The 24,975-nt window shown below is 39.8% G+C and overlaps 1 protein-coding gene across 6 annotated transcripts in view; it reads left to right on the top strand.

The window, feature by feature from the left end:
* The window catches only part of TCF12 (transcription factor 12), a 159,842-nt gene that overhangs the window by 115,563 nt on the left and 19,304 nt on the right, over positions 1-24,975 (top strand). For 4 of the 6 annotated variants that reach the window (XM_071813875.1, XM_065847179.2, XM_065847180.2 and 1 more), the window contains exons 10-14: positions 14,640-14,745; positions 15,954-16,093; positions 16,414-16,558; positions 18,037-18,101; positions 22,315-22,393. In XM_071813875.1, the coding sequence (XP_071669976.1) occupies positions 14,640-14,745; positions 15,954-16,093; positions 16,414-16,558; positions 18,037-18,101; positions 22,315-22,393 (535 nt within the window). Of the gene's footprint in view, positions 1-5,094; positions 5,164-14,639; positions 14,746-15,953; positions 16,094-16,413; positions 16,559-18,036; positions 18,102-22,314; positions 22,394-24,975 lie in introns of those variants that run through there. The other 2 variants (XM_065847184.2, XM_065847183.2) reach the window with 1 other exon arrangement.

Below are 24,975 nucleotides of genomic sequence, written 5' to 3'. Positions count from 1 at the left end.
CATATTGAGTTGATGTAAAAGTATTTCTAATTCAGGTAGTCTTCTGCAAGTTTCAGTAACACAGCCTTGCTAATTCATTTCAGGTTTTAAAATTCTTTTAAGGTCTATACACATTTTTAGATTGGGTAGGTTTTTATCACATTTTGGGATTATCTGGATTCTGATGGGATAATTTATCACCTCAGGATAATAAACACGTTTATTTCCTTTTTAATGCGGATATAGGTAGTTAAGCCATTCGTAAAGAGGCTGTCAAACCTTAAGTGCTTAATATTTTCAGCAAAATTACAAACATTTCTGAATTTGAGCAATATCCTATCAAAGTTGTATTGGAAAGATTTTGAAACAAGTTTTAAAACCTCCTCAAATAAATTGGTTTGTGTTTGTTTCTGAAGAATGCGATATGTAGCACTTTCTTCCTGATTCTTTCAATTCTAGTAAAATATTTATGTAAAAACTTAAACATCTGAAATTCAATATTATTCGGAAAACTACGGAAAGAGGAACTACCGAGCTGTGGTTTCCAATTAAAAACACAAACAAACAACAAACCCCAAACAAACAAAACTCAAAACAACTCTGCCCTTGCAGTAGTTAATCATTATAAATATTTGGTTTCAAAATAAGTTATACTGGGAGCTCTACAGTTGTTGTTGTCATTCTGAATTATTGCAAGAGAAACAGCTTAAAGTTGTGTGTGTATTTAAATTAGTAGCAGGTTGTTCCGTATTGGGTTAATTTTCTATGAATTTGCCTTTTATCCTCTATTCCCCATTCTTTGCCTTTATTTCAGTGGGGCACCAGTTGAGATCTGTCTCCCCTGTTCAGGTTCCAGTTTTCTTAGAACTGCTAAGAATTTAATCACTTGTGGAACTTCTGTTCGTCTGTCAAATATGGTTGGAATTGATAATAAGTTCCAGCCTTGGACAGAGCGGGGATGAAAGGGGAGACTTCTAGGGCAGTTACCTTTGCCTTCGTTACAAAGATAGCAGGTTAACTTAGCTCCTAAGAAATTAAATGGAAATTAGAACAACAGAAGTGGTATCCCCATCGAAAACAGGTTTGGGTTTTTACCAAGTCACCATTTTTTCCAGAAGGATCGAAGCCAGCTCTCCACAAGGAAACTCGTGATTCTGGGGTTTACACATCACAGTTCCTTTTGTTGGTGAAAAAGGAACTTTAAATTCTAGCGGCACATAAATAATGGTAAAAGGTTTTGCTGCTTGTTGTGTTTCAGTAGAACCATTTAAAATAATAAAACTGTGATTAAAAAGCAACAGTTTTTTAAAAGTATTTTGGTATTTCAATCTTCTTGCGGAATACGTCTGACCAGAGGATGGCCTTTGTCTGTTGAGACAGTTACATAATTATTTTTCATATGGTCTAATTTTCAGTGATCTGGAGAAATTACGTTTTTTTTTTTATAAATTCAAATGATGGGTTACGTATGCTTATTGTGTATTTGCTTTGTGGCTCTGACAAGTTGGACAAAAACGTATTTCACATAGAAGTTTATTTTCAGGGAGAACATGTGGTTCATTCATAAAATCTCTTAGTGTTAAAGCGATTTTTGAGAACATTCTTCTACAGGTAGCTCAGTTTATTATTAGGTCAGTATTTCACTCTGCGTTGGCTTTCATAATCTCTTTACATACTTTAGAAACAGGCAGTTTATTGTTTTTGACACACAGTACAGGGTCATGAGTGGAAACAATTCGGGCTACAAAGTGCATGTCAGTTCAGTGCTCCTCTGTTGACGGCATGTCTGTCTGAAATCAAGTTTAAAAAATTGGCCCTGTCTCCAGCTGCCTTGTTTTGTCAGGCTGAGTCATAAGATTAACCCTTGACTTGTCACCAAGGAAAAATGGAGCAAACAACTGTACCCAGTACAGTATCGCTGATCCAGCTATGATTCATTTCGCTGTAACATGATTCTCTTAAGAAAACAAATTTCAGAGCAGCTGTTGCTTGGCTTAAATGGGGATTATAAAAATTGCAACCACAAAACAAAAACTTACTTTGGACTTCAGGAGCTTTTGGAATAGTTGTCTGGTAGTAGTTCTGCAAATAGTTACTGGTAACAGCATCACAATTTTTTGTGCAGTCTCTCAAATTCTTCCATTTTAGGTTTATTTTTCATCTATTCTGGTGAAAGCAAACTTATGTGAGTTAAAGTTTTATATGCTTGATGGAATTATGGCTTAATCCTGTGATGTGAATCAATGTAGCAAATGTCCTGTGAGAAACAATGTTTTCCTACAGTAAATGTACAGCAGGTACAGTGATAAATTTCAAGTCTTGTACGCTAAAATTGTATTCCTGCTGATGTAGCTGAGGGTAGGACAACTAATTCCCTTTTCTGTAAAATGAAATCGTCATCCTTTCGATTTGTGGGGAAGTAACTCAGGAGCAAATTCACTTATTGACTCACCATGGAGGTACCAGTCTTTAAATTAGTTTGTCTACAAACAGACAGCATTTGCAGCGGCATTACTCAGTTTTATGGATCATATTGTTACTGTTGTCTTATCCATGTGATAGTGAATTATATCAATAATTGCCTCATACTGATAAATGTTAATTATGTTAGTAAAATATCACCAGTTAATATCACCTATATATTGCTCTGTGCAAATATAGGGCAGTTGAAATGCGAAGAAGCCCCTCTCCCAAGGCTACATAGTAAAGTTAGGGGGATTTTCTGCTGTATGTTTGAACATTTTTCCAATTGCTTATGTAATACAGGTGGAAAATGTTAATTATTTGAGAGGGGGCTTTATCATGCTCTCCATCTCAAATACAACTATTTTGAAAATTGAGCATGTGTGAGTGGACATACAGTAGCAATTACAACTATGTTGATGATAGTCTTTACTTCAAATAACTGACTCCAGTTACTCAAAGAATTTTTAATTATTTAAGAGTTTGTGTGCTTGTGCTTGAATTATTTCAGAAACAGAGTTAAGAAAGGGTTCTCATACTTCAAATCTTGCAAGCTGAAAGCGCTTTTTCCAGTGTTTAGTTTTTTTCCTAAGTTGTGTGTTAGTCGGAATTAGTGATTTTAATCTAGTGCACTATGAGAAGCAGCACATGCAAAGATCTGAAGATCTTTTAGCATATCTCATCTGTAGAGTCCTGAATGATAGCGAGAAGCTCTAAGGAATGGCATTGTTAGCTGCAAATCAAAGCTTCTTACCCACTCTCCCGGGACTGAAATGGGTCTTTGTGGTCCCTGGGGGAAGAAGGAAGCCGCAAGTCACTCTGCGGGCCTGGCGGTTTAATAGTCTGAAGTACAGTGATGTTCTTTTTTGCAGCTGCTGCTGTGCCTTTTGTATTGGAGTTCAGATATCATTAGCTCAGCTGCATAGCTAAATACTGTTGTTTCAAAAAGATGGACCCAATTTGAAACTGACCACGTGAAACTGGGTCCACCTTTTTGAAACACCCTGTAGTTGTGGAGATGTAGTTTGCCTTGCAGTAAAAATGTTCTTTAGCCAGTGGAAATGTCAGAATGTATTTACCAACATACTCTGAGCACAGTAGTCTCCTGATTGATTGGAAGAGTTAACTGAAAAAGCATTTGAAGCTGGAGGTGTGAATATTTTTTGTCAGTACGTGTATATTCTGTATATTTTGCAAACACTACAGTAGTTATGTCCTGAGATAACAGACATTATATACAGACCCACCAAGATTTTTATCTGACCATAGTATTCCACTGCAGCCAATTTGTCACCCTCGAAGATCTTTTTAGTCCAGATTTCCCAGACATACAAGCTGCTTGGCAGAATGAACCAAATTTCTGCAACTTGCTTTCCCTGTAAATTGCTGAATTGAACTTTGCCCATTTTTTTTTTTTCCTTATCCTGAAGTATTTTCCTGCTTTTGTCAGGAGGAGGCAGGGAGAATTCACAGCATTGGCAGCTGACGCAGTCAGAGGTGGAGAAATGCAGTTTTGCTTTAACTTTTTTTTTTCCCTGGATCAAAATCTGTATCTGGCTTATCAGGAGCTCAGTTACTAACCAGCTGCATTCATATGTAGAAAGTAAAAAAAGTACACCTCATTAAGAGTGAACGTTAGTTAAAATGTCGCTCTTCACTGGAGAAGCAAAAAGACTTGCCAGGCATAGATAATGTGCAAACACTGGGGGATTTTTGTGCTAGAAGTTACAGTCCATTTGCTGTATTGTATCATTCATGGTTTTGTAATGTGCCAAGGTTGTTGGGGTTTCTCCCCTCTTCTGTCCCTTCTCTTATAGGGGCACAGTATTGCTTTTTTCATACAAAAATGTATTACACAATGTAAAGGAAGTCAGGGCCCGTGTTTCTGAAGGACCATCATGGTATACTGTAGGTTAAAGACTGATTTTGGATGGTTCCATTAGAGGAAAATATTCATGTGTTGTGTTTTTGTTTTGTTTTTAAAGCCAAGCACCACGGTCCTGTGTTGTCTTTGTTTTAGGGCCCTATCACCACCCAGGCTCCCCTGTTCGGCAGGCAGCCTGTGCCCTGCTCGGTGCGCTGGGGCCCGGGCCAGGCCGCGGGGGGGTTCGGCTGCCCAGGGGGTTCGGCTGCCCAGGGGGTTCGGCTGCCGGGGTGCTCCCGCTTTCCCGTGGGACTCGCGCCCAGCAGCTCCCCGTGGCTTTGGGAGGCGTTTGCCGAAGTTGGAAGCAACTCTGGGCAGAGGCAGATGGCCGCGGGGCTGGAGCTGCACCGAGCAGCGTCTCCACCGCCACAAGTGCTCTAATTTAATTACACCAAAAAGTAGGAGATTAACTCGCTGCGGACGCGTCCATTCGCGGTTGGCGTGTGGCGGGCGGTTTCCCGGGCGGGCATGCCGGTTTCCCGGTGTGCCAGCCCCGCTTTGCGCACCCCCGTGCTGCTCCCCCCGTGCCGCCCGGCGGGGCGCGGGCAGAGGCGGAGGAGCGGGGGGGGCCCGCGCGCGGCCCGACCCCCGCGCCCGCCCGGAGATGGTTCAGTCCTGCTTTGCATAAGCCGCCTTTGGGGCGCTCCATGTGCGCGGGCGGCGCGCGGGCGGGTGGATGCGGTGGCGAGAGGCGGCGCAGCGCAGCCCGGCCCGCCGCCAGCCGCGCCATGTACTGCGCGTACCCCGTCCCCGGGGTGGGCAGCAACTCCCTCATGTACTACTACAACGGGAAGACGGTAAGCGCGGCCGGCTTTGTTCGGGGGCGGCGGGGCGCCGGGCCGAGAGAAGTTGGCAGCGTGGGGGTGCCCCCGCGAGCCCGGCGCGGCTCCTCTGAGGCGGGGCCGTTTCCCGGTTCCTCGCAGGCGGTGCCGGAGCGAGCGGGGGAACAGCGATATGTAGAAGAAACTGCCCGGGAAGCCGGCGGGCCGCTTTGTGCAGCGGGGCCGAGGAAAGTGTCCGCAGTTGGGTGCGGAAGGGCCGCGTCCGGCAGCCGGCAGCCAGGCGGCACTCCCGGAGGGGCCGGGGCCGCTCCCGCCCGGACCGCGGGCTGCGCGCTGGGGTGCGGGGTGTGTGGGGTTCCGTACCTCTGCTCTCCCAAAGCCCGCGGAGCGGCCTTCCCCAGCGGGGCCGGCCGAGGACCGTGTACTGCCCAGAGCTGCTCGTTTCACTTGTGGGACTTCGAAATAATCAAAATATTGCTACGACCATCGCGGGGTTGGGGGAAAGTCAGAATCTAATCACCACTCTGTAGGTTAACTTTGTGGAAATTGAACGGGATATTTCTGTTTCGTGGTTGATACTTAAAAGTTATAAGCTCATATGACAACAGTTCTGATTTTTATGTATAAAAATTAGCATATAACAGTAAATTTAACAGTGTATGTTTTTCAGTCTCTTTATGCGGTTTTGGTTTCCGTTATAAAAATAACGTTAAATGGGAAAACAAGAGATACCGATATTGGTATTTTTTTCTGTTTGGTTTGTTTGCTTTACTGCTGTTTCTATTCTCGTGGGCCTGTGTGAGCTTTGCCTTCATTAGTAAACTTTTTTGCCAAGATTTTTTTTTTAAGTGATAATTAAACTATGGATCTTTATGTTCATTAAAGACACTGTGTATGAGCTGCTTGAGCAACAAAAGATACTAGAGGAGAGGTTAGTGGAATGAGTAAAATTGCTTGGTCTCTATTTCATTTCCTTTGGTATAAATGCCAGCTGTCTTTCAAATATGAAATTATTTTTCTTTCATCTCTGCTCCTAGGCTAAAACAATCTGTTTGAAGTTTTATGTGAAGATATATATAAGACTTAAGTAAAATTAACTATACAATACCCCTGAAGCAAAGGGAATATAACTTGCGTGGAGTTTTGATTTTATTCTTTCTAGAGCACAGATCACTCTATTACAACATTTCTCTTTGTTCTTGTAGCAGGAAAAAAGGCTTTGATCTTATTAAGTATTTCCAGGCATATAGTAGATGGAAGTGCTGGTACTGTAGGAGAGCATGGCTTGAAAATTGATAGCATGTGCCTGTTACGGGTCAGAGGTGACCTTTATGAGCTCGAAGAGTTAGTAAATAGATGACAAATCATATGATGATCCTATATCATGTTGCCCAAGGTTTTATGCATTTTTTTAAACATCTTAATAGCTTTTAGCATTTTCTATCCTAGGAATTCTGCAAGTTGTACTAAATTACTCATTTAAATACACAGAAGGAGGATTTGTGAAGTTGGGGGGGTGGGGTTTGCATTACAGTTTTTGAAGCCCACGACTTGGTGTCTGTGCCAAATCTTTGTATGAACCTTTCCATAATGAGAGACCGGTACATACGCTCACTTTGATGTCTTGCTGGTTTTGTTTGTATTGTTTGGCCAATTAGTATTTGATAGTATGTACCTTATTGTTTGAGTTTGAGAATTTATTTAGATTTTGGATATTGACATTCAGTGGTACCTGCTGATGTGTATGAAATCTCATTTATTTACACACAAAGCAAGCAGGAAATGATATGTAGAAAACACGTGTTTTAAACTTTTTATGAAATATGTTTTTTTTCAACTTCTTAAATTTGTAAACCAGAAGAAGGCTTAATGTCAAGCTGAAAACCAGGTATCTAAGCACCCCAATAGATGGTCATGTGTGCGTTGGCACATAAATTAAAAGTTTTTAAATTAAGTCAGGGGATTTTACTACTAGAAGAAGTTCAATTTTTATAATTTCTGTATGCTTTAGGAAGGTCACATGAAAGTAAAAAGTAGTGGTTTAATACAAATCCTTTGCTAAGGAGTAAAATGTTGCCATTATGTGTAATAGGTTTTATTTAAAAATACGTATTTCAAGAAGCCTCACCAAATAAAAAAGAAAAAAATACCTTAATCTGTTTCATGAAGACGACAAAGTAATTGCGCTGAACTAGAAGGTTTTTCGTGATTTCTTTTTTTTTTTTTTGTCCTTTACCTGTTGCTATATAGAAATTAGTCCCAGTTTATGGAAGGCTTATGAAATTTTAATATAGAACTTTGTGAAAAAAATGTTATAGTTTAAAATTGCATCTATCCTTAAAGTTGTACCTTTTCTTCTCTTTCATTCAGTAACTGTGCTGCAGATCCCTAAAATGAAAGCACCCAACCCCCATTAAAAAAAACTTCAGAAATGTTCAGATAGAAAAAATAGCACAAATTTAAATTACACTTTTTAAACATTTTGATTTTGTTATTTTTTTAACAAATAATTAAGCAAACTGCTTCATTCAGCAGGGCCTTTTCATTTAAATTTTATTACATGCAATAGCACCAAAATAATATGTAAGTAATAAAAGTTTAATATCTTGTTTCTGCATAAAGAATAAAATGCAGACTTGAAAGATTTCAGTTCACCTGCAAGTTTAGAAAGAAATTGCTTATTTTCTAAGTGTACTATAGAATTACTTTTATATATATATTGCAATAGAGTAGTATGTCAGTTATCACCAAGGTAGATAATTTTAAGGAACAAGATTGATTATATTTGATTTTATATTGCCTATGACTGCTATTTCATAGGAGAATATATTCGTGAATATATTACAGATTATTCTTGTATTCTGCGCGTTATATGGGTTAACTTGGTATATCACTCTATGTATGAATATTTTTTATTACTGAATAAGTATTTGTTTTTCTCAGCATAGGCTGGGATATTATTGAGCCCTTTTCCAAGGTGAAGTTACTGCAGTTTTTCACAGTAGATTTCTAGAATGTGTCTTTTAAAACGGGGAAAAAACCCCCACCATATATATGTATTTTGTATATATGTAGTACTTTGTGATTTTTTTTTTTTTTTTTTTTTTGTAAGCTAATTTATACTGGGGTTTTTTTATAAAATGTTGGGGGTTTTTTGTTTGGTTTGTGTTGGTTTTTTTCGTGAGAATTTGGAGAGTGTAAAAGGCTAGTTCTAAATGTGACCCTGTGCGTGCGTCCATGTACAGATATGTATGGGCGCGTGTCTATAGATGACTAAATGCACACAGTTATGAGTATACATGCGTATATTTGCGTATTTTTAGTGGAGAAAATGCTTGTCTTTCAGCCATCGCTCTGAGTTACAGCACAGAGAAACACTTTGCTAACACTGCCCGATGCTCCGGTGACAGGACAGCACACCTTTCTGTAGCTGCTAAGCAATAAATAATGTGCTGAGTCTTTTAACATCAACGTGAAATGTTTTCAGTTTGTAAATTTTGGAACAATCAAGTGCTACAGAGAAAGATTCAATTCTGTTTTTATTAGTATTGGGCCAGTTAGTATACAGGGAGGAAAGTACAATTAAAGCTGTTCCGTACCATATGCTGCCCACAGCAACTTAGGCAAGGTCAAAGCTAACATTTGTAAGTCAGGACAAATATAAGATCATGTGGAAAATCTCTAGGGGTACACGGCTGTGGACATTGAATAAAGAGAGGTAGGAAAAATTGGTCGGCTGGATTTCCCCCCTCATTCCTCACCCTTTTCCTTCCCCTCCCCAGCCCATTAAAACACGCTGAGTTACAGAGCCCCAGCCCAGGAGAGTTTTCCCTGCTCCACTCGCTGGGCTGAGCTGCCAATCTACTGAGCGGCTGTCCCCTGCCAGAAGGGTGGCTTGTCTGCAACAAGCTTTATTGATGCTTTAAAGTGAAGGTTACGTCCATTTCCTTGGGCAAATGAAAGCAGCTACGGAGGGGATCAGGTGCTGGATTGGACCGATCTATACTTCTCAAAATGTGAGCACCAAAGAGTAACACACCCCCGTTTGCTCAGCGTGTTTGCTTTCAGAATCACGTGTGTCTTGAAGTCTGTTTGTAGAAATATAATAGTCTGTGCTGGAGATACAGAAACTGAGAGTAGTACTGACTTCAGAGGAGAGATGAACAAATGCAAGAGACAGTGTTCTGTCTGCTACTGCATCTTCCCGTGGTCAGTGCTGCTGGCGGGGATTCCTACCACAGCTAGAGTAGCCTTCTGAAATACGAGGAGCAGGTTAAGAAACAGGCTGATTAGTGTCAACTTTTCAGTTTCTTTTTTTCTTAAAAATTCAATTAGGAATTTTTGAAGCCTTAGTCGTGTGCATTGTTTAGTAACAGCATAGTTTGAAAAGTGTGGGGAAGAGACTTTGCTTAGCAAATAAAATAGAAGAGGAATCTTCAAGCACTATATACATCTCTTTATTTCTGGTGTTGTTCCTGATGCCTTACCTTCTATTTCTTCCCCTCTCTGCCTCATGCCACAGTAAAAAAAAAAGAATAAAGTCAAAAGAGCAGACCAAAAGTTTTCCATAATCTGAATTTGAGGTTTTTGGTAAGTTGGCCTATTGCTTTTAACGTGACTTGGAAATTGTCATTTGCTGGGGAAGAAGCTAGTAAGTATTTCTGCTGTGGATCACTGCAGTGGGATTCTGCATTTCAGAAGTACCCAAATAGGGAGGTATAGCATGCCTAAACTGCAAAAACATTTTTTTAAGATGGAGTTAAGTTTAGTGACTTCAAGGAGTTTGAATTTTATACCATCCTTAAAAATTATAGTTGGATTTGCAGACAAGAATGGTGCTCTCTGTTCTCTTAAAGGAGTGCTCTATTTTCATTCTGGGTTGTGATAAGAGTTTTTAGAACATATGAGCCTTTATACCTTGTATTGGAAACAAAAAATATAATTGAGGACATTAGGGCTCTTCACTTTATCATCTTGCTTAAATATCAACTAAACAAAAATTTTTGGAGAGGTTGTTTTTTTGTTTTGTCGTTTTGGCAGATTCTATCTTGCTGTAAAGAGGAACATGGAAAACCATAGTTGCTGTTCTACAGTCCTGAAGTGTTAGCCTGTGATTTTGTTAGAAATATAATAAACATGAAAACAAGTTTCCTTTTGCCAGAGCTGCCTTTCAGCAGAATTAGCTTTTGCCACAGAGCCTGAAGATAATACACAGTGAAATTTTGCCACATGTACAAATCATTCATCAATGTGCACTTGCTTGGTGCATGACTGATGCTGATGGAATGTAGATGGGCTAGTTAGAGTGTACAAGCTACAGAATAGGTTATCCATCTCTACTGGTTTCAGAAAATTCTCTGTCTCCAGAAGCTCGATAAGGATTTTCATTAATTTCCAAGAATTGTTAATAACTAGGCTTGAATGAGTAACACACTTCATGATTCCATAAACTGTGTGTGTGATGGGATCCTTGGTCTTGAGATGGCATGAGCTCATCAGATGTAAGGTTTGGTTCCTTTGTGGATTTTTTTTTTTTTTTCCCAAATCTAATTTTAACATTGATATAAACATTGATAAATATTTAAGAATTTGAAACAGATTACAGGAAAATTGCCTGGGAGGAAGTATGCCGACAGGAGGACTCTTGGTTTTATGTTTATTAAATGCATTTGTAGAATGAGACTTGGAAATTTTACTTAGCATAAAATTTGATAAACCCAGGTCTTCAAAGTAATGTTCATGTTATTGGCACTTGTGTTAGTAAACAGAAGGACACTGTGTAATCTTTTGATGTGTTCTAGATAAATTAGGTCTGGGTAACTTTCATGGTAGTGTTCATTATGTATGTTAATCACAAGGGCAGATTTGAGAACTGGGTGATGCCTTCTTTTGCTTAAACCTGATGTAGTACAGATAATATCTTCTCAGCTCTGTTCTGAAGTCAACTCGCATCACTAGCCCTCAAAAAAATGTCTCGGTTGTCATCGTGCCTTTCCCACTGGAGAGACACAAACCAGGTCAGGGCGCGGAAGAGGCTGACGCGGGTCTCTGGCTTGGTGTCCTCTGCAGCTCATTTGTCTTGCTTCCTCCACAGGGGCCATCGACCCTTCAGAAGCTGTAGCGTTAGGGTTGATGGATATTCTAGCACAGTTCCAAAAGAGTCGAGTCATCCGCTTGATAAGCCATGTAAAAAAAAAAATGGTTTTGGCGTGCATTTATCAGAAGGGAATTTCCCATTCATAATCGGAGAGTGTTTTGCTTGTCAGGGTAGAGACAAATCCGATGCCTTGGGGCGCGGTGCTTTCAGGGGATTAGAAGATGGGCTCATGTCTACCTGCTGGAGACAACCCTCTTCAAGGAGACTGCAGACAGGCTGACCTTTTAACAGTATTCCGTGTCTTGGTGGGAATGTCAGCCAGGAAGAACTGGTTTGATGCCCCCTGGATGTCACTGTTATCAGTTTAATAGCTAAAAGAGGCCGCCTTGAGCAGCCACGTCATATTTATAACTGCGTTACTCAGCTGTTGCAGCAGAGAAAGCCCTTGAGCTGGGATGTGGAGCAGGAGCCACTGCGCAGCCACCACGGCTCCGCTCTGTGGGATGGGCTCCCCGGGCGTGCGGGGCGTTCAGAGCCAGCACGCTGGTCTTCCCAACTTAAAAATAGAATTTCATCCTTTAAAAAAGTCATTTAAAACCTTTGTATTTTGCTTCTCATGGACGTTAGGTTAATCTTAGTAAATTTTCCTTTTTGCTTTTAAATTTTGTTTGTAGCAACACAACATAAAAATTATGATTAGGTCTTTAACCAGAAAAAAAGCCTGGCACTCATCTGCAGGTGATCAGATGACATCAGAGGCCTGGTTTTAATTTGTGGGTAGTTCTGATTGTAACTAAAAGAGACTTGCTCTTTTTGTGGAATTGGCTGGCTATTTCCCCACATCTGGAGTTAATGAAGTCTTTGAGACCACATCAGTTGTGTTTTGCCGCAAGAACCCTTTGATCTGAAAAATCTAGACTGGTGCAAGTGCAGCTTCATAACATCGCAGCTATGTTTTTGCAAGCTATAGTTAAGATACCAAAACAAGCAGAAACTATATAAAGTTATGTGTCTGTGCTAGGGCTTTCATGTAGCTGTTTGGAAGGGCCTCTTTTACATTAATATAATTCATAACATTTTTATTATGTTAATGGCTTGTACATGTGTATCTGTAAATGATACATTTGTAGGACTTTTTCTGTTTAATTTCCCTTATAGTGTTGAATCAGTTTTCATAAATCGCCCAATTATGTAAAATGTTTAAATTTCGTACTGGAACTTGTGTTTACAAGTATCATCGGGAATGTTACAGTCTAAAAGGAGTATAGTTCGTCATTGTAGGTGATTCTGCATTAATCAGTGTACATCTCCACGGCAGTGCTAAATGTCATAAAGCTTTGTTTCCACTGCTGTCCCGTGACAGTGATAGATTATCCATCAGCTATAGCATATGCCGCATTATTCCGCACAACAGAGAACTTGTAAATTAAGCCCAGTTTTGCCTAATGTGTTTGCAGTCTTATGAGTGTGAGTATTTACCATTTGACAGAGTGACATTTCTGTTAAAATATGTCTGAGGCATGGAATGTACGTGCATTCATCGTATATAGTAAATACATATGTACTGCTAACATTGCTTATAACGTATTGTCATTCTGTCACTCAGGTTTGGTAGGCACATTTATTCCATAAACTGAAAATTTGCAAGTAAAATATTAAACAAAAGCTCCTCAAAAGGCTTTCTGTGCTAAAAAAAAAAAATAACGAATTATTTTGATGTAAAAAATAATGTTATAACAAGTATGCAGCCGGAAGTTGCAAGTTTTCCACTGGGCTCCTTTTTACCAGGTGTCTCTTGACCTGCTGCCGTTTGCCTTACACGGCTCGTATGGGTCACTATGGCCTGGCTTCACCGCTTGTGCCCATGTCCTGGTTCCGTCGTAGCGCAGTTCGGTAGATGTTACTGAAATCGGTGATGTGAGTGGGGCCTGGGAGCAGTGGCTGGCAGCTCTGACAGCGCGGCAGCGTCTGCAGGCACATGCCCGGCCATTTGCTCTGACGCAGAGCTGGGCAGAGGGAGGAGGGCTGGTGGGATGGATGCAAATGGAGCGGGACTTGCCCACTTCACTTGCTAAATATCCATGTCAGAACAGTCGCCCAAGGAACAATGGCTCTCGCTTTGTGCAAACTTGGGCTTTTTTCTTGGCCGGCTTGGTTTTCCTGGCCCTTCTCTTGCTTGGTAAACAGCATCGCAAAAAGACAAGGGAGCCGTGAATGTGGCAGAAATGTGCGAGTGCTTCTGTTTGCATAGGAAGGGATAAAAATATTAACTTCTGAATTTTAGCACAGAGTACACTTTGTAAGTTGCATTATATAGGCTTTAAAGTTTTAGAATTGTTCTTAATATATGCGTTTATGAAGCCTTATGCATTTAGAATAAGGTGAGCGGTTAAAAAAAAAATACTGCATATTTTATTTTGTAGTAAAAGGATGCTCTGGTTTCAGTGTTACATTTTTATATGATTGCTGCTATATTAGTTAAATTTGCACTTTAAAAAAATATTTTTAACATACACTAGTCATACTGCAACATTCAATATATGGCCCAAAATACTGTTATGAAGAAGTAGCACTGCTTAGAGCAGCTAATGTTGTGGGAGAGTCCTTGAGTCTGTGCATACTGCCTTCATTGATTTGACTTGCTTATTCCTGAATGTACTTTATATTTCTTCTTAGAGTCACTGCAGTAAAAGACTTCTAATCATTGTGTTTATTTTTAAGAAAATTTGTTGTTTGCAAGTTGAGAATGGTCATTCTAATGTGGTGTTACATTGAGAAAGAATTATGCTGGTTTTCTTTAATGCTAGGCCAGCGCGAAAATAATTTCCTGGATGTTGGCAGTTTTAAGATTATTCCTGAGGACTTGCATTACATCTACTTTTGATGACTGTACAAAGGCGTGCAGGTCTCTGAATGGGTGATACAACGATTGCATTAAAATCTTTCCATTTGTCACTGGATGTTCTTTTTCTTTCTGATTGTTGGGATGCCAGCTAATTAAATATTCAAGCAGGCATGCAGTTGTTTGAAAATAAAATTTGTTTGGGGCCCAGTTGTTTTATCTTGCTCTTCTTTTTTTTTTAATCCTGAGCAACAAGTCTGTGCGAGCCATGCACTCGGAAAGCAAAATCAGCATTCAGGCTTTTATCAGGCCACCTGGCTGAGTTGGCACACCAGAAAGTGTGTTGTTAGGATCATTCTGCTGAAGTTCCTCTGTACTGTGGCAACTTGCTAAAAAGCAAATAAAACAAGGGCAACAAATGCTGCAGCTTGCTACACTGTTCTTTTTTTATTTGTGCTTTTTATCTGTGTCTGTGTGCTGTTACGGGTTTTTTTTTCTAATGCGCGACACCCAAATATTACTAACCTGCTTTTATTGCTCTCCAATATTTAGGTGTATGCACCATCCCCGAGTTCTGATGATTTCAACAGAGAATCTCCAAGTTACCCGTCTCCCAAGCCACCGAGCAGTATGTTTGCTAGCACTTTCTTTATGCAAGGTGGGTAAAATGACTTTGAAGTGTATGGGTAGGTATCACGTGTCCTTTAGGCAGAAATCTGCGGTCAGCCAGTGTTGCACTGAATGAGGAAGTATAAAGGTAACGTGTTGTGCTAAAGCCTATGATTAAGTTTTATATGCTTTTAAAACAGTTAGATGAAGGGAGCTGTCTGTTGATTTAAAGTTTTTCTCATGACATTAATTGCTGACTGAAATTTAAGGGGATTATACACCAGGCCAGATGGACAGAATCCCCCATCCTTTGATTTGTAGAGGCTTCAGAGCAGCACACTGAAGTGATAGAGAAAAATGAGGTGAGGGCTTCTTGACTGTTCTGGAATTTGACTGTACAGTATCAGCTAACAGTCTTAAGTTCTCAAATGCTTGTATCTCCAGCATGTCAAAAGAAAGGGGTTTGCATTGAGCAGAACGAGAGCAGAATTCATTTACTCGGCCTCACGTCATTCAATTAGCTCGTACTGTAGTCTGATGAGGCTTTGGAGCATATTGAAAGCGTAGTCATGGTATGGGAATTGACAGAACACTTCAGTTTGTGCTACAGAAGGAAAATTGCACTGACACACGGGTTTAAGCCTTATGTCATTCAGTTATGTCAGTCATTTCAGTTACTTAAACCTGCTATTATGAAATGGTTTTATATTTCTATGGTACTAAGGTCTTTTAGACTATAAATTGCTTACTTTAGATAATTAGCTGGTTTGCACTGTATGTTTGTGATGAGCTCTACTTAGCCAAACTTCTCTCCCCTCCACCCCCTTTTTATATCGTGTCATTCAGTTTGGAATTTTTATCAGCCCTCTTGATATAAATCTGGCCTTACTGAAGGTCTGTGTAATTAGCAGAAGTACTTGGTATTTTCTCAGCTGTGGTTGGATTGGATTTCAGCTATAAAACCTCTGTTGGTTTTTGGTTTGGGGGAGGGGGCTGGTTTTTATGTCTTTTTTTGGTGGTGTTTTTTTTTTTTTTAATATATATTTATTTATTAAATATAGCAGTGGTGTGGTGGCATGAAAATAGAAGACACAGCATAAACTTGTCACAGTTTCCCTGCTGATGTTAGCCTGAGTAGCTGAATTCTGTATTTTAAAATTATTTTGTAAATGAAGGTAGAACCCTGTATCATTCTTTTTTGAATGTATTTTTCTTGTTTTCTGTTTTATTAAAAAACAACAAAATGACCAAAAAAAGATGGGACCCACAATTCTTCTGACCTCTGGAGTTCATCCAATGGCATGAGCCAGCCTGGCTATGGTGGGATGCTGGGAGGCTCCTCTTCCCACATGTCCCAGTCTGGCAGTTACGGCAGCCTGCACGCCCACGACCGTTTGGTAAGATGTGCAGCACAGGTTAATGTATTTGTACTTGGATACGGAGATCTGACTGACAAGAATTCATTTCTTGTTTGCTGCTCGTGTGTGTCAGTTAAAAACCCGGTTGTCAGAAGTCAAAAACTTACTGTATTAGATTTCTGTGTCCTCTCATTTATGTCTGTTGTATAAATAAAAAATCTGTGGCTGTATGGTGGTCTCTTCAGAGGGTAGATGGGTCTCTTTAATAAAGATCTTGGTGTTGTATATTTGGTACCTTAAAATATCAACATTTATTTAAAGACTACTTAATGTCTTATGTCTGTTTTTCTTCTCTCTAGAGCTATCCCCCGCATTCGGTCTCGCCTACAGATATAAATGCCAGTCTTCCGCCGATGTCCAGCTTCCATCGCGGCAGTACCAGCAGTTCACCTTATGTAGCTGCCTCACACACTCCACCCGTCAATGGATCAGATAATATTCTGGGTAAAAAGTTCTTCCTACTTTCTAAAAATGTTATAAGAAAATTAAATGTAGGGCTGCATGATGCACACAATTAGTAAGATTTAATTTATGGGATGCTTATAAATCAGGGATACTGTACCACTGTGACACTTCTGTCCTCATTATGGCTGAGATGAGGCAAATTGTTTTGCAGTCAGCCTAAAACTTACTGGTTTATTTGCTTTCACAGCCAGTCCTGTGCTCAGGAGACTGTATCTGTCTAACTTAACGGCAGTTACCCTGTTTAGTGTATGTACATGTTCATATAGGTAGTTCTGGTGTTGCAGTTTTCAGAGCTGCTGTATCACCAGTGTACTGTGCGGGAGAAAGGAAGACTGGTTCTTTGGGGAGCTTGATAAACTGCATCGTAAATTCCTCTCTTAACTGATTTAGAGATTACGGAGTAGCCAGTATGGTGGCTGGTTTAGTCTTTTCTGTGCTTACCTAGAAAGCTGGAAATACAGGATAATCATCTGTTCCTTGCATGTATTTGCGCATCTTAAGATACAGCCATAGAAATTAAATGCTTGTAGACACCCCCTGTCGGTTTGGTATGATTTACACTTAGCTTTGTTATAAGTAAGCAGAATTTAGTTAGACTGAGTACCTGACCTTTGATTTAGGAACAAGTTTTGCACTCAGATCTTTAAGAATGGGAAATTCAGGCTGGAAAATCCACATTTGCCACAAACTTGAAACAGTGAGTGTTGCAGGATTTGGATTTCTGATGTGAATGGCTTACATTCATATTAAATAAATTTTTTTGAGAAAGGAGATTCGCTTTTAAAGGGTCTGTCTTCTACAGTAAAGCAGATATTTCAGAGGATTCAGGTCCTTTCTGTGTTTCCGATTGGCAGGGCTGCAGACCTCCTCTTGGCTTGATGGCGTATGGAGCAAAAGGGCTTGCAAAGCTGCTGACATGCAGCTAAGAGCAGGGGTGACAGCTTGGTGGATAAGAGCTTTTCAGGGATTTTGTACAATAAAGATGAGAGTACAACACAAGGAATTAGAGCTGGGGGAGCAAGGAGACACACAAGGAACAATTCAGTGACTTTGGTCTCAAGAATTAATGAAATGTGTAGCACTTTATAGCATCTTATTTATAAACTGTTACCAATAATATAATTTTCTGATTTTGATTTTCTTTTCACAATCCATTAAAGTTTCCCTGTGATCCTAGAAAATAATTTCAGTCTTTTTTCTAACTGCTTTCACTTGCTGGTCCTTAGGTTATCATGGTGATACTGTGTTTGACTTTAAAGAGGAGAGCATCTTAATTTTAAATCTAATTGTTTTAATTAAATTATTAAGTATAATGAGAACTGATTCTGTTGACACTGGCTTCCTTAGAATATCCATTTTAAAAGTGGCTGCTCAACTGTACGTGATGAATAAAATAATAAAAGTAAATAAAATTTCAGCTTTAAAAATAAGTGTTGGGTTTGTTTTCCATGTTACAGGAAACAGAGGAAATGGTGCTGGAAGCTCACAGACAGGTGATGCGCTTGGAAAGGCATTGGCATCTGTAAGTAGCAGTTAGAACATTCAGATCTGAAAGACGTGTTTTAATCATTGCATCCATTATTTATGTGTTCACTCATTTTACAGTATCAAATCAGGAGTTTTCATGTATGAAGTTAAAATGGTGTACCATTATACAACATCATATACTAGATGAATGCCTATAGAAAGCAAGTGGAAAATGTTTTTATTTGTAGAGGATTTGTTCTGACTTCCTTTTTTCCTTCAGGTGATGCAAAAATTGAGTGAAGATATAGTTTAGGAAGTTTTTTAGACAAAGTAAAAGATAGTCATAAAAAGTTTAGGTTTTGAAATTTTTTTTTTCTGTAGTGTTGTAATTAAAGTAAAATATTTTTAACATTACTCTTAGAGCAGATCCTGCCTCAAGGCCTGAAATGTTTTCTCAGTGGCCTTATAAAACAGTGGTTTTGGATGTTGTGTTGTGTAGCTGTAATTTATGGAACAGCCATAAAAATGTTGTATATGCATGAAGTTTCAACTCTTAACTCTTGTTGGAATAATGTAGATAATGTAAAATGTTGCAATTATTTTCAGTCTACTGAAAGCTCTGTTTGCATATGCGCTCATCCAGCAATTAGTTTTTGCGTTGATACAGTCAGATGTACTTTTTTATAAAACAGTAATTTGTACTGTATAGCAGAAATTTCAGAGTTAGGAGTGGTACCTGGGGGAGCACTTTTTATTTCTTGTACATAGCAAATAGGGAGACTAAGTCTGATTTAAAAGATAGAAATGACTGCTTTGCAGCCCTGAAAGACCGTTCGTGGGTTGGTTTCTGCATCCTTCGCCTCATACCAGGGGAGGAAAATGTGTATATTGTGCAGATCCTGTTACCCTTGCATCCCTCAGAGGGTCATATGTTAAAAGATTACCAGATCTGATAATGTCTGTAATGTCCATATTGGGTAGGAGAACTCTGACCTACTGGCTTTGAGGAGAAAAATGCTGTCCCTGCTGGTTTGGGGGATTCAGCAAGTAGATAACAATTCATGAGTCCAGAGGGCAGTTAACACTCTTTTTGTCCGTTTGAGACCTGTCGGAGAAGAACTGGGGTCATTTTGACTCCTAGAAATAGCAGTGCTTACGTACTTCAGGCTGTTCGTTACTCCGCAGATGTACTGGGATGTCTGCACTTCTGCAGCCTGACCGAAATTTCTGGTGTTAAGACTGACACACTGACCAGTTGGACTTCTGTGGGATTTGGTGTGTTTTCCAGTGCTCTTTTTTTTTTTATTATTTTTTTTTTTTAAAAGCATTTTCTCATCCTTTCAGGTATTTTTGCCCAAGTCAATGGCTGAGAAAACCAGGCTGATGTTCTGAGGAAAAACTCTAAATATATTGCAAGTGGAAGTCAGGGCAGAAATGTTTAATCTAACTGGTGGGTGGGCTCTGGTTGTCATAGAAACTTGTTTCTGTCATCCCGTGTTGTTGCTTGGCAGGAGCAGCCAGGTCATTCCATAAATCATTTCTGTCATAGCTGATGGTGATGCATTCCATCTGCTCTATCAGTGCATGCCATAGTCTGCACACTTCAAATCCCTCGCCTCATCCATCTGCTTCCCCCGCGCCCCGCGCACCCTTCTCGCGCTCGCAGGGCGCGGAGCGCCGCGGGCGTGGGGAGGAGGGAGCCGGCTCTCCGGCAGGTGAAGCTGCTGCACGCCGCTTTTGATGGCTAGTGAAACAGCAATATTGTTCTGTTTGAACAAAGTTTTATTTAAATACTGCGATTGTCTTGACTTTTCCCGCCCCCTCCCCCCACCAAGGACAACGCTGTATGCCTTTCTGCTTGGATTTTAAATGCTAGCACTGCAACTGTTGAGAGGAATTTCTAGTTCTAAAATTCTGTTGATGTACATCTCACAATAGGCCTTTCATGTGCGAAACATCAGAGGATACGACATTTGTTCTTCAGTTTAGGTATTAAGGACCATACAGAATAGTATGTGATTAAACATGTAAGGCCAGATAATACATTTGCAAAGGTTCTTTTATTTTAGGTTTAAGCCTGGATAATTGTGGTCTTAATCTCAGGGTAGGCAAGAAAGAGAATTGTACATGAAAGTATTTACACAAAGTTCCCAAAGCCCTGTGGATTATGCATTAGTTTGGATAATGAACTAGTATAGATAGAAAGAATAGAAAATCTGGGTATTCGTGCCATTTCTAATGTGTTTCCCTGAACATTTGCCAAACAATAACCCTTTAAGATTGTGCCCATGGAGGGTTATATGGCAGGAGAAACATCTGGTTTATTTCATTGCCTAATGCCAAATCAAAACACTTGGTCTTTAATTTAGAGGAGATCAAACAGGAGGACTGTTTAACTTTGTTGATTATATCAGACCTCTTTGTGATAACTTATGTTTTGATTCCTACCTCAGAACCAGGGTAAAGGCCTTTGTACGGTCTCGTAGTTAAATAGCCACTGGTCCGCTCACAAAAGAGGAGAAAATGTAGGGAAGTTGACTTCTAAAAGTAATTCATGAATTAAGTTTCTTTGTTGCTTTAGACTCAATAACATTAACATAACAAAGCCTAACTGAAATGTACACTGTAGTGTTTAAAAAATTGGACTAACAGCTCCGAGGTTTGGCTCTGCAGGCTCTCAATTGTGCAGCTTTTGTCTAAGAGCCTTTTCATTAGACCCTGGCATATTGGCACCCCGCTGATTGGAATGGACCATGACTGATAGGAGGAGGAGCCTCATTTGTTGCAGTAAAATGAGTCATGTTACCGTTTAAGCCTGGCAGAAGGTGTCAGGGTTGTTCATCATTGGTCATTTAACAGCACAGCGGCCAGGGACTGCATGCAGAATGAATTCTGACCTCGTCTTTTAGTTGGGGCTTTGGTATAATGTGGGTTTTCCCTCTTATAAAATACAGCAAAATAAAGCCAGCAGGTAGAGTGGTGGTAGACAACCAGTTTCAAAGGAAACTTCGTGGCCTTTGTTCTGACATCATTTTAGTTTTCAGTATCTTCTCTGTCTGGAACTCTCTGCAGTTCCCACACTGACACCCAAGATTTATTTTAATACTTGTGTACAATGCATGAATTTCCTACAATGCTCTGAGATGGCTTGTTCTTTTAAATATATTTTCTTTCTAGCACGTATGAAAAGGAGAAGGTATTTCCATTAGGGAACTGATGGGCTTCTCTAATGAAAAAGTACGGTAGGCCGGGAAGGAGCATGTGGTCTGTCGGGTCCTGGTTTTGTCCGTTCAAAAAACAGAGTAGGCAGCTGTACCAAGTCCCAGTTTATTGTCAGTGAAGTGCTGAGATGGCGTATTGTCTGTGTGAGGAGACATCCACCGCACACTGCCGGTGAAGGGTGTTTTAACCACCATCTGATGACTGACAAACCCTGATCTCTGCTCAAGTAAAACAGGTTTGAATTGGTGACCTGTGAAAATATGTTCTAAAGTCCATAGTCAGCCTCTAAACCTATTCAGTTCCCTTCACAAAATGAGTTTTCCAAGAATCTTGAAATTTTAAGTTTTAATTAAAGCTTTAAGCATTGTTTCTTGTGTTGTTCGTCAATACTTTTTAATTAGATTAATAGCAAGGAGTGAATTGTTGCAAGTTGAGGTTTAATATCTTATGGGAGCAATTGGTGTAAGGAGGAGGAAGAAAAATTGTATGTGCTGCAATACATAGCAGGAGCAACAAAATCTCAAATGGTTTTGGTTTAATAGGTACCAATAGTGACTAGAGCTGACTGCTTTCTTGATCTTTTTCTCTTGTGAAGGGTTAATTTTTAGAAGGTAACATATGCTGAGTGCTAAAATCTTTTCTCTCTCTGAAGTTTGGGAAGTAGTTAATGCTCTGTGTTTTCCTGAAGTTTTGTTTATTATAATTATCGGTGTACTGTTAACTCTTGCGTATAGCGCTGCCCTTCAATGGTAAAAAAGGCTGTCATTTCTGCTGCTGTTAAGGGGAGATCAGTTTGAACTTGTGTCGCTATCAAATACAGGCTGTGCTGCTTTTGACAGTGGCTGGAAAATGAAAGTTTTCTGGACATTTTAGAGCATTGAGTGTAATAAATGAGAGCTGTGATTGAAGGATCAAATTGTTGGGTTTTTTTAATCAATCCAGCACCAAGAGGGACACTTAAAAGGATTAAAGGGATTCTCAATAGCTATTTTTTTACTGTGTGTTATGATGTTTATTGATACACAATCTCTTTTGTCTGTTGGTAGATTTATTCTCCTGATCATACCAGCAGTAGTTTTCCATCGAATCCATCAACACCAGTTGGATCACCGTCGCCTCTTACAGGTACAGACCCAGCCATTGGTCAATAACTTGTTATTGTTTTGAAAACATCCTGTTTGGCATCACAGTGAAATCAGCAGTAGCTTACTTGCATAATTACTTCTATATTTTGTTTATTTTTCCATTGTACTAAACCCAGATGTATAAATCCAGATTGTTAAATATTTTGTTACGAGCATTCACTTAAATCCTGGCAACTGGCTTTGAAAATTAGCTTATTAAAATAATCTTTGAAAACATTGAATGACCATGTACTATCACAGCTATAAAGATCTGTACCGTTGGAGAGAAATAAGAGTGATTTGTTTGTTTGTTTTAAAGCTATATGTTAGCACTCTGCAGCAGCTTTCAGTGACAAACACAGCAGATGTGTGTTCCCTCTAATGAAAATATAGTAGACTATGAGACTATCCAATTTTTACATAGGATAGCTTTTCATTCGTATCTTTCATGAATGCTTTCATTCTATGGCAGAAGAATTTCTGGCATTTTTCAAACTGAATGCACTGTATTGGAGCCACCTCTGTCACCTGTGCTTTGTGTGTTTGTAGTGTGGATGTGGGCAGCAGCATTCCAGCGTGGAGATGAGCTGTGGGCAGCTGCCTGCAGCTATTAGTGGGTAGTGCAGCTTTCACAGACACTGTGGCCTCAGCTGTCTAGTAAAAGTTGAACAGCTGTTCTCCATATAGAGGGGACTGTGAAAGCTCCATTGACTTAAATTTGTTGTTTAACAAAGAACTGGAATTACAAGCAAGATGATGTAACTTTAACCCTGTTCTTTCCGATAGTGCAATTTGTTAAATATTTTAACGTTTACACAACAGTCTGTTCTCCCATTCTCTGTTGATTAATACATCCTTGCAGACTTGTGGCTGCTGGTCACTTTTTTGCAAGGGTGTTTTGCTTTTTATAAAATGATTAACTTATATTGAAAGGTGTACAGAATGAGCTTAGCTGAAAGCTTTTGTAATCTAGATGAACAAATTAGTAAAGTTATTACATGTAAAATGCATTCGTGTCTGTGTGAGAACATGCATATCTGTATAAGCAGTGTCACTTTGAAAACTTTCATCATCCGTACTTCACTCACGTTTACTGGACATTTGCTCATTCCCCGCACTGGGATGGGGGAGAGACTCAAAAGAGTACAAGTGAGATAAAGGCTGCTTCATAGGTAAAGCAAAAGCTGCTCACACAAGCAAAGCAAATCCAGGGATTCATTCACCACTTCCATGGGCAGGCAGGTGTTCAGCCATCTCCAGGACAGCTGGGCTCCATCACATGTAGTGATTAGTTGAGAAGTCAAACGCCATCGTTCCGAATGTCCCCTCTTTCTCCTCCTTCCCCCAGGTTTGTATTGCTGAGCATGACATCGGATGGTGTGGAATATCCCTGGGGTCGGTTGGGGTCAGCTGTCCCACTGAGTCCCCTCCCAACTGCTAGTGCACCCCCAGCCCACCGACTGGTGGGACTGAGGAGCAGAGGAGGCCTTGACTGGTGTGAGCCCTGCTCAGCAGTAACTAAAACATCCCTGTGTTAGCAAGGCTGTTTGCAGCACAAATCCAAAAACAGCCCCATGCTTGCTGTTACGGAGAAAATTAACTTTATCCCAGCCAAGACCAGCACAGCATGAAAGCACTAGATAATTTTTAGTTTTAGAATACAAATTTCAAGTCCCTAAAATTTGGCGTTTCTGTTTTCTGTTGATGCCTTTGTCTGTTGGAACCTATATCAAATGTGAAACTCTGCAAAATTTGCTCTTTGTGTTCCTTATTCTGGATTCTGGTGGCTAAGACAGCAGTACATACAAGCAAGTGATGTGGAAATCCTTCTCAGGCGCAAACTTGGCATCTGCTTTACAATTATACCCTCCCACCTCACCTCCTTTAATTCCAGTGATACAGAATTTATCAAGCCTTTGGTAAATTGCTCCAGTAGTTAATTACCTTCATTTATGAATCTGGACTTTTATCTTTATTCCCAGTTGAGTCACTAAGAACACAGTGAAGCACAATGTAAAGTAGTTACTAGTATATTTATTGCTATTTTATACTCCTGGTAGCCATTTTCTGTCCTGACCCAAAAAGTTATTGCAGATAAAACAAATGTTTTGTGTATACTAGAATAATATATTTTGGAGCCTTTTAGCCTTCATTGTGATTTTCCTCTTTGGCACTTAGTTCTTTGTTTATTTAGCATTTGTACTATTCTATATTTAACTAAGTCATAATTTACCTATCCTTTAATTGTAAATTACAGTAGGAGCGCTCTATTTGTCATTTAAACCATTGAGAGTCACTTCAGGAGACGCTTAAGTATATGAGCTCGTGTTTGGCTCTTCTGTTACTGCATAAGGACTAAGGAAATTTTTTTATTAAATTAAGTAAAAGCTTTGAGAACAACATGATGAAAACCCCCAAGTAACATGAGACAATAGTGTGTCTCATCCTCCCTGCCCTCACTCAATTTCTAATTGTACATAAACAAGCCCAGAGTTTAGCTTCGTGCACGGTTTTAATGATTGTGTATGTAAAGTTTATATACAGATGCGAATGGCGAGAGCCCTGGTATTTTAAGAATCCTTC

This window comes from Patagioenas fasciata, chromosome 12, assembly GCF_037038585.1.
Source record: "Patagioenas fasciata isolate bPatFas1 chromosome 12, bPatFas1.hap1, whole genome shotgun sequence".
NCBI classification, from domain to species: Eukaryota; Metazoa; Chordata; class Aves; order Columbiformes; family Columbidae; genus Patagioenas; species Patagioenas fasciata.
The sequence above is the reverse complement of the archived record's forward strand: the minus strand, read 5'-3'. Positions and strand labels throughout refer to the sequence as shown.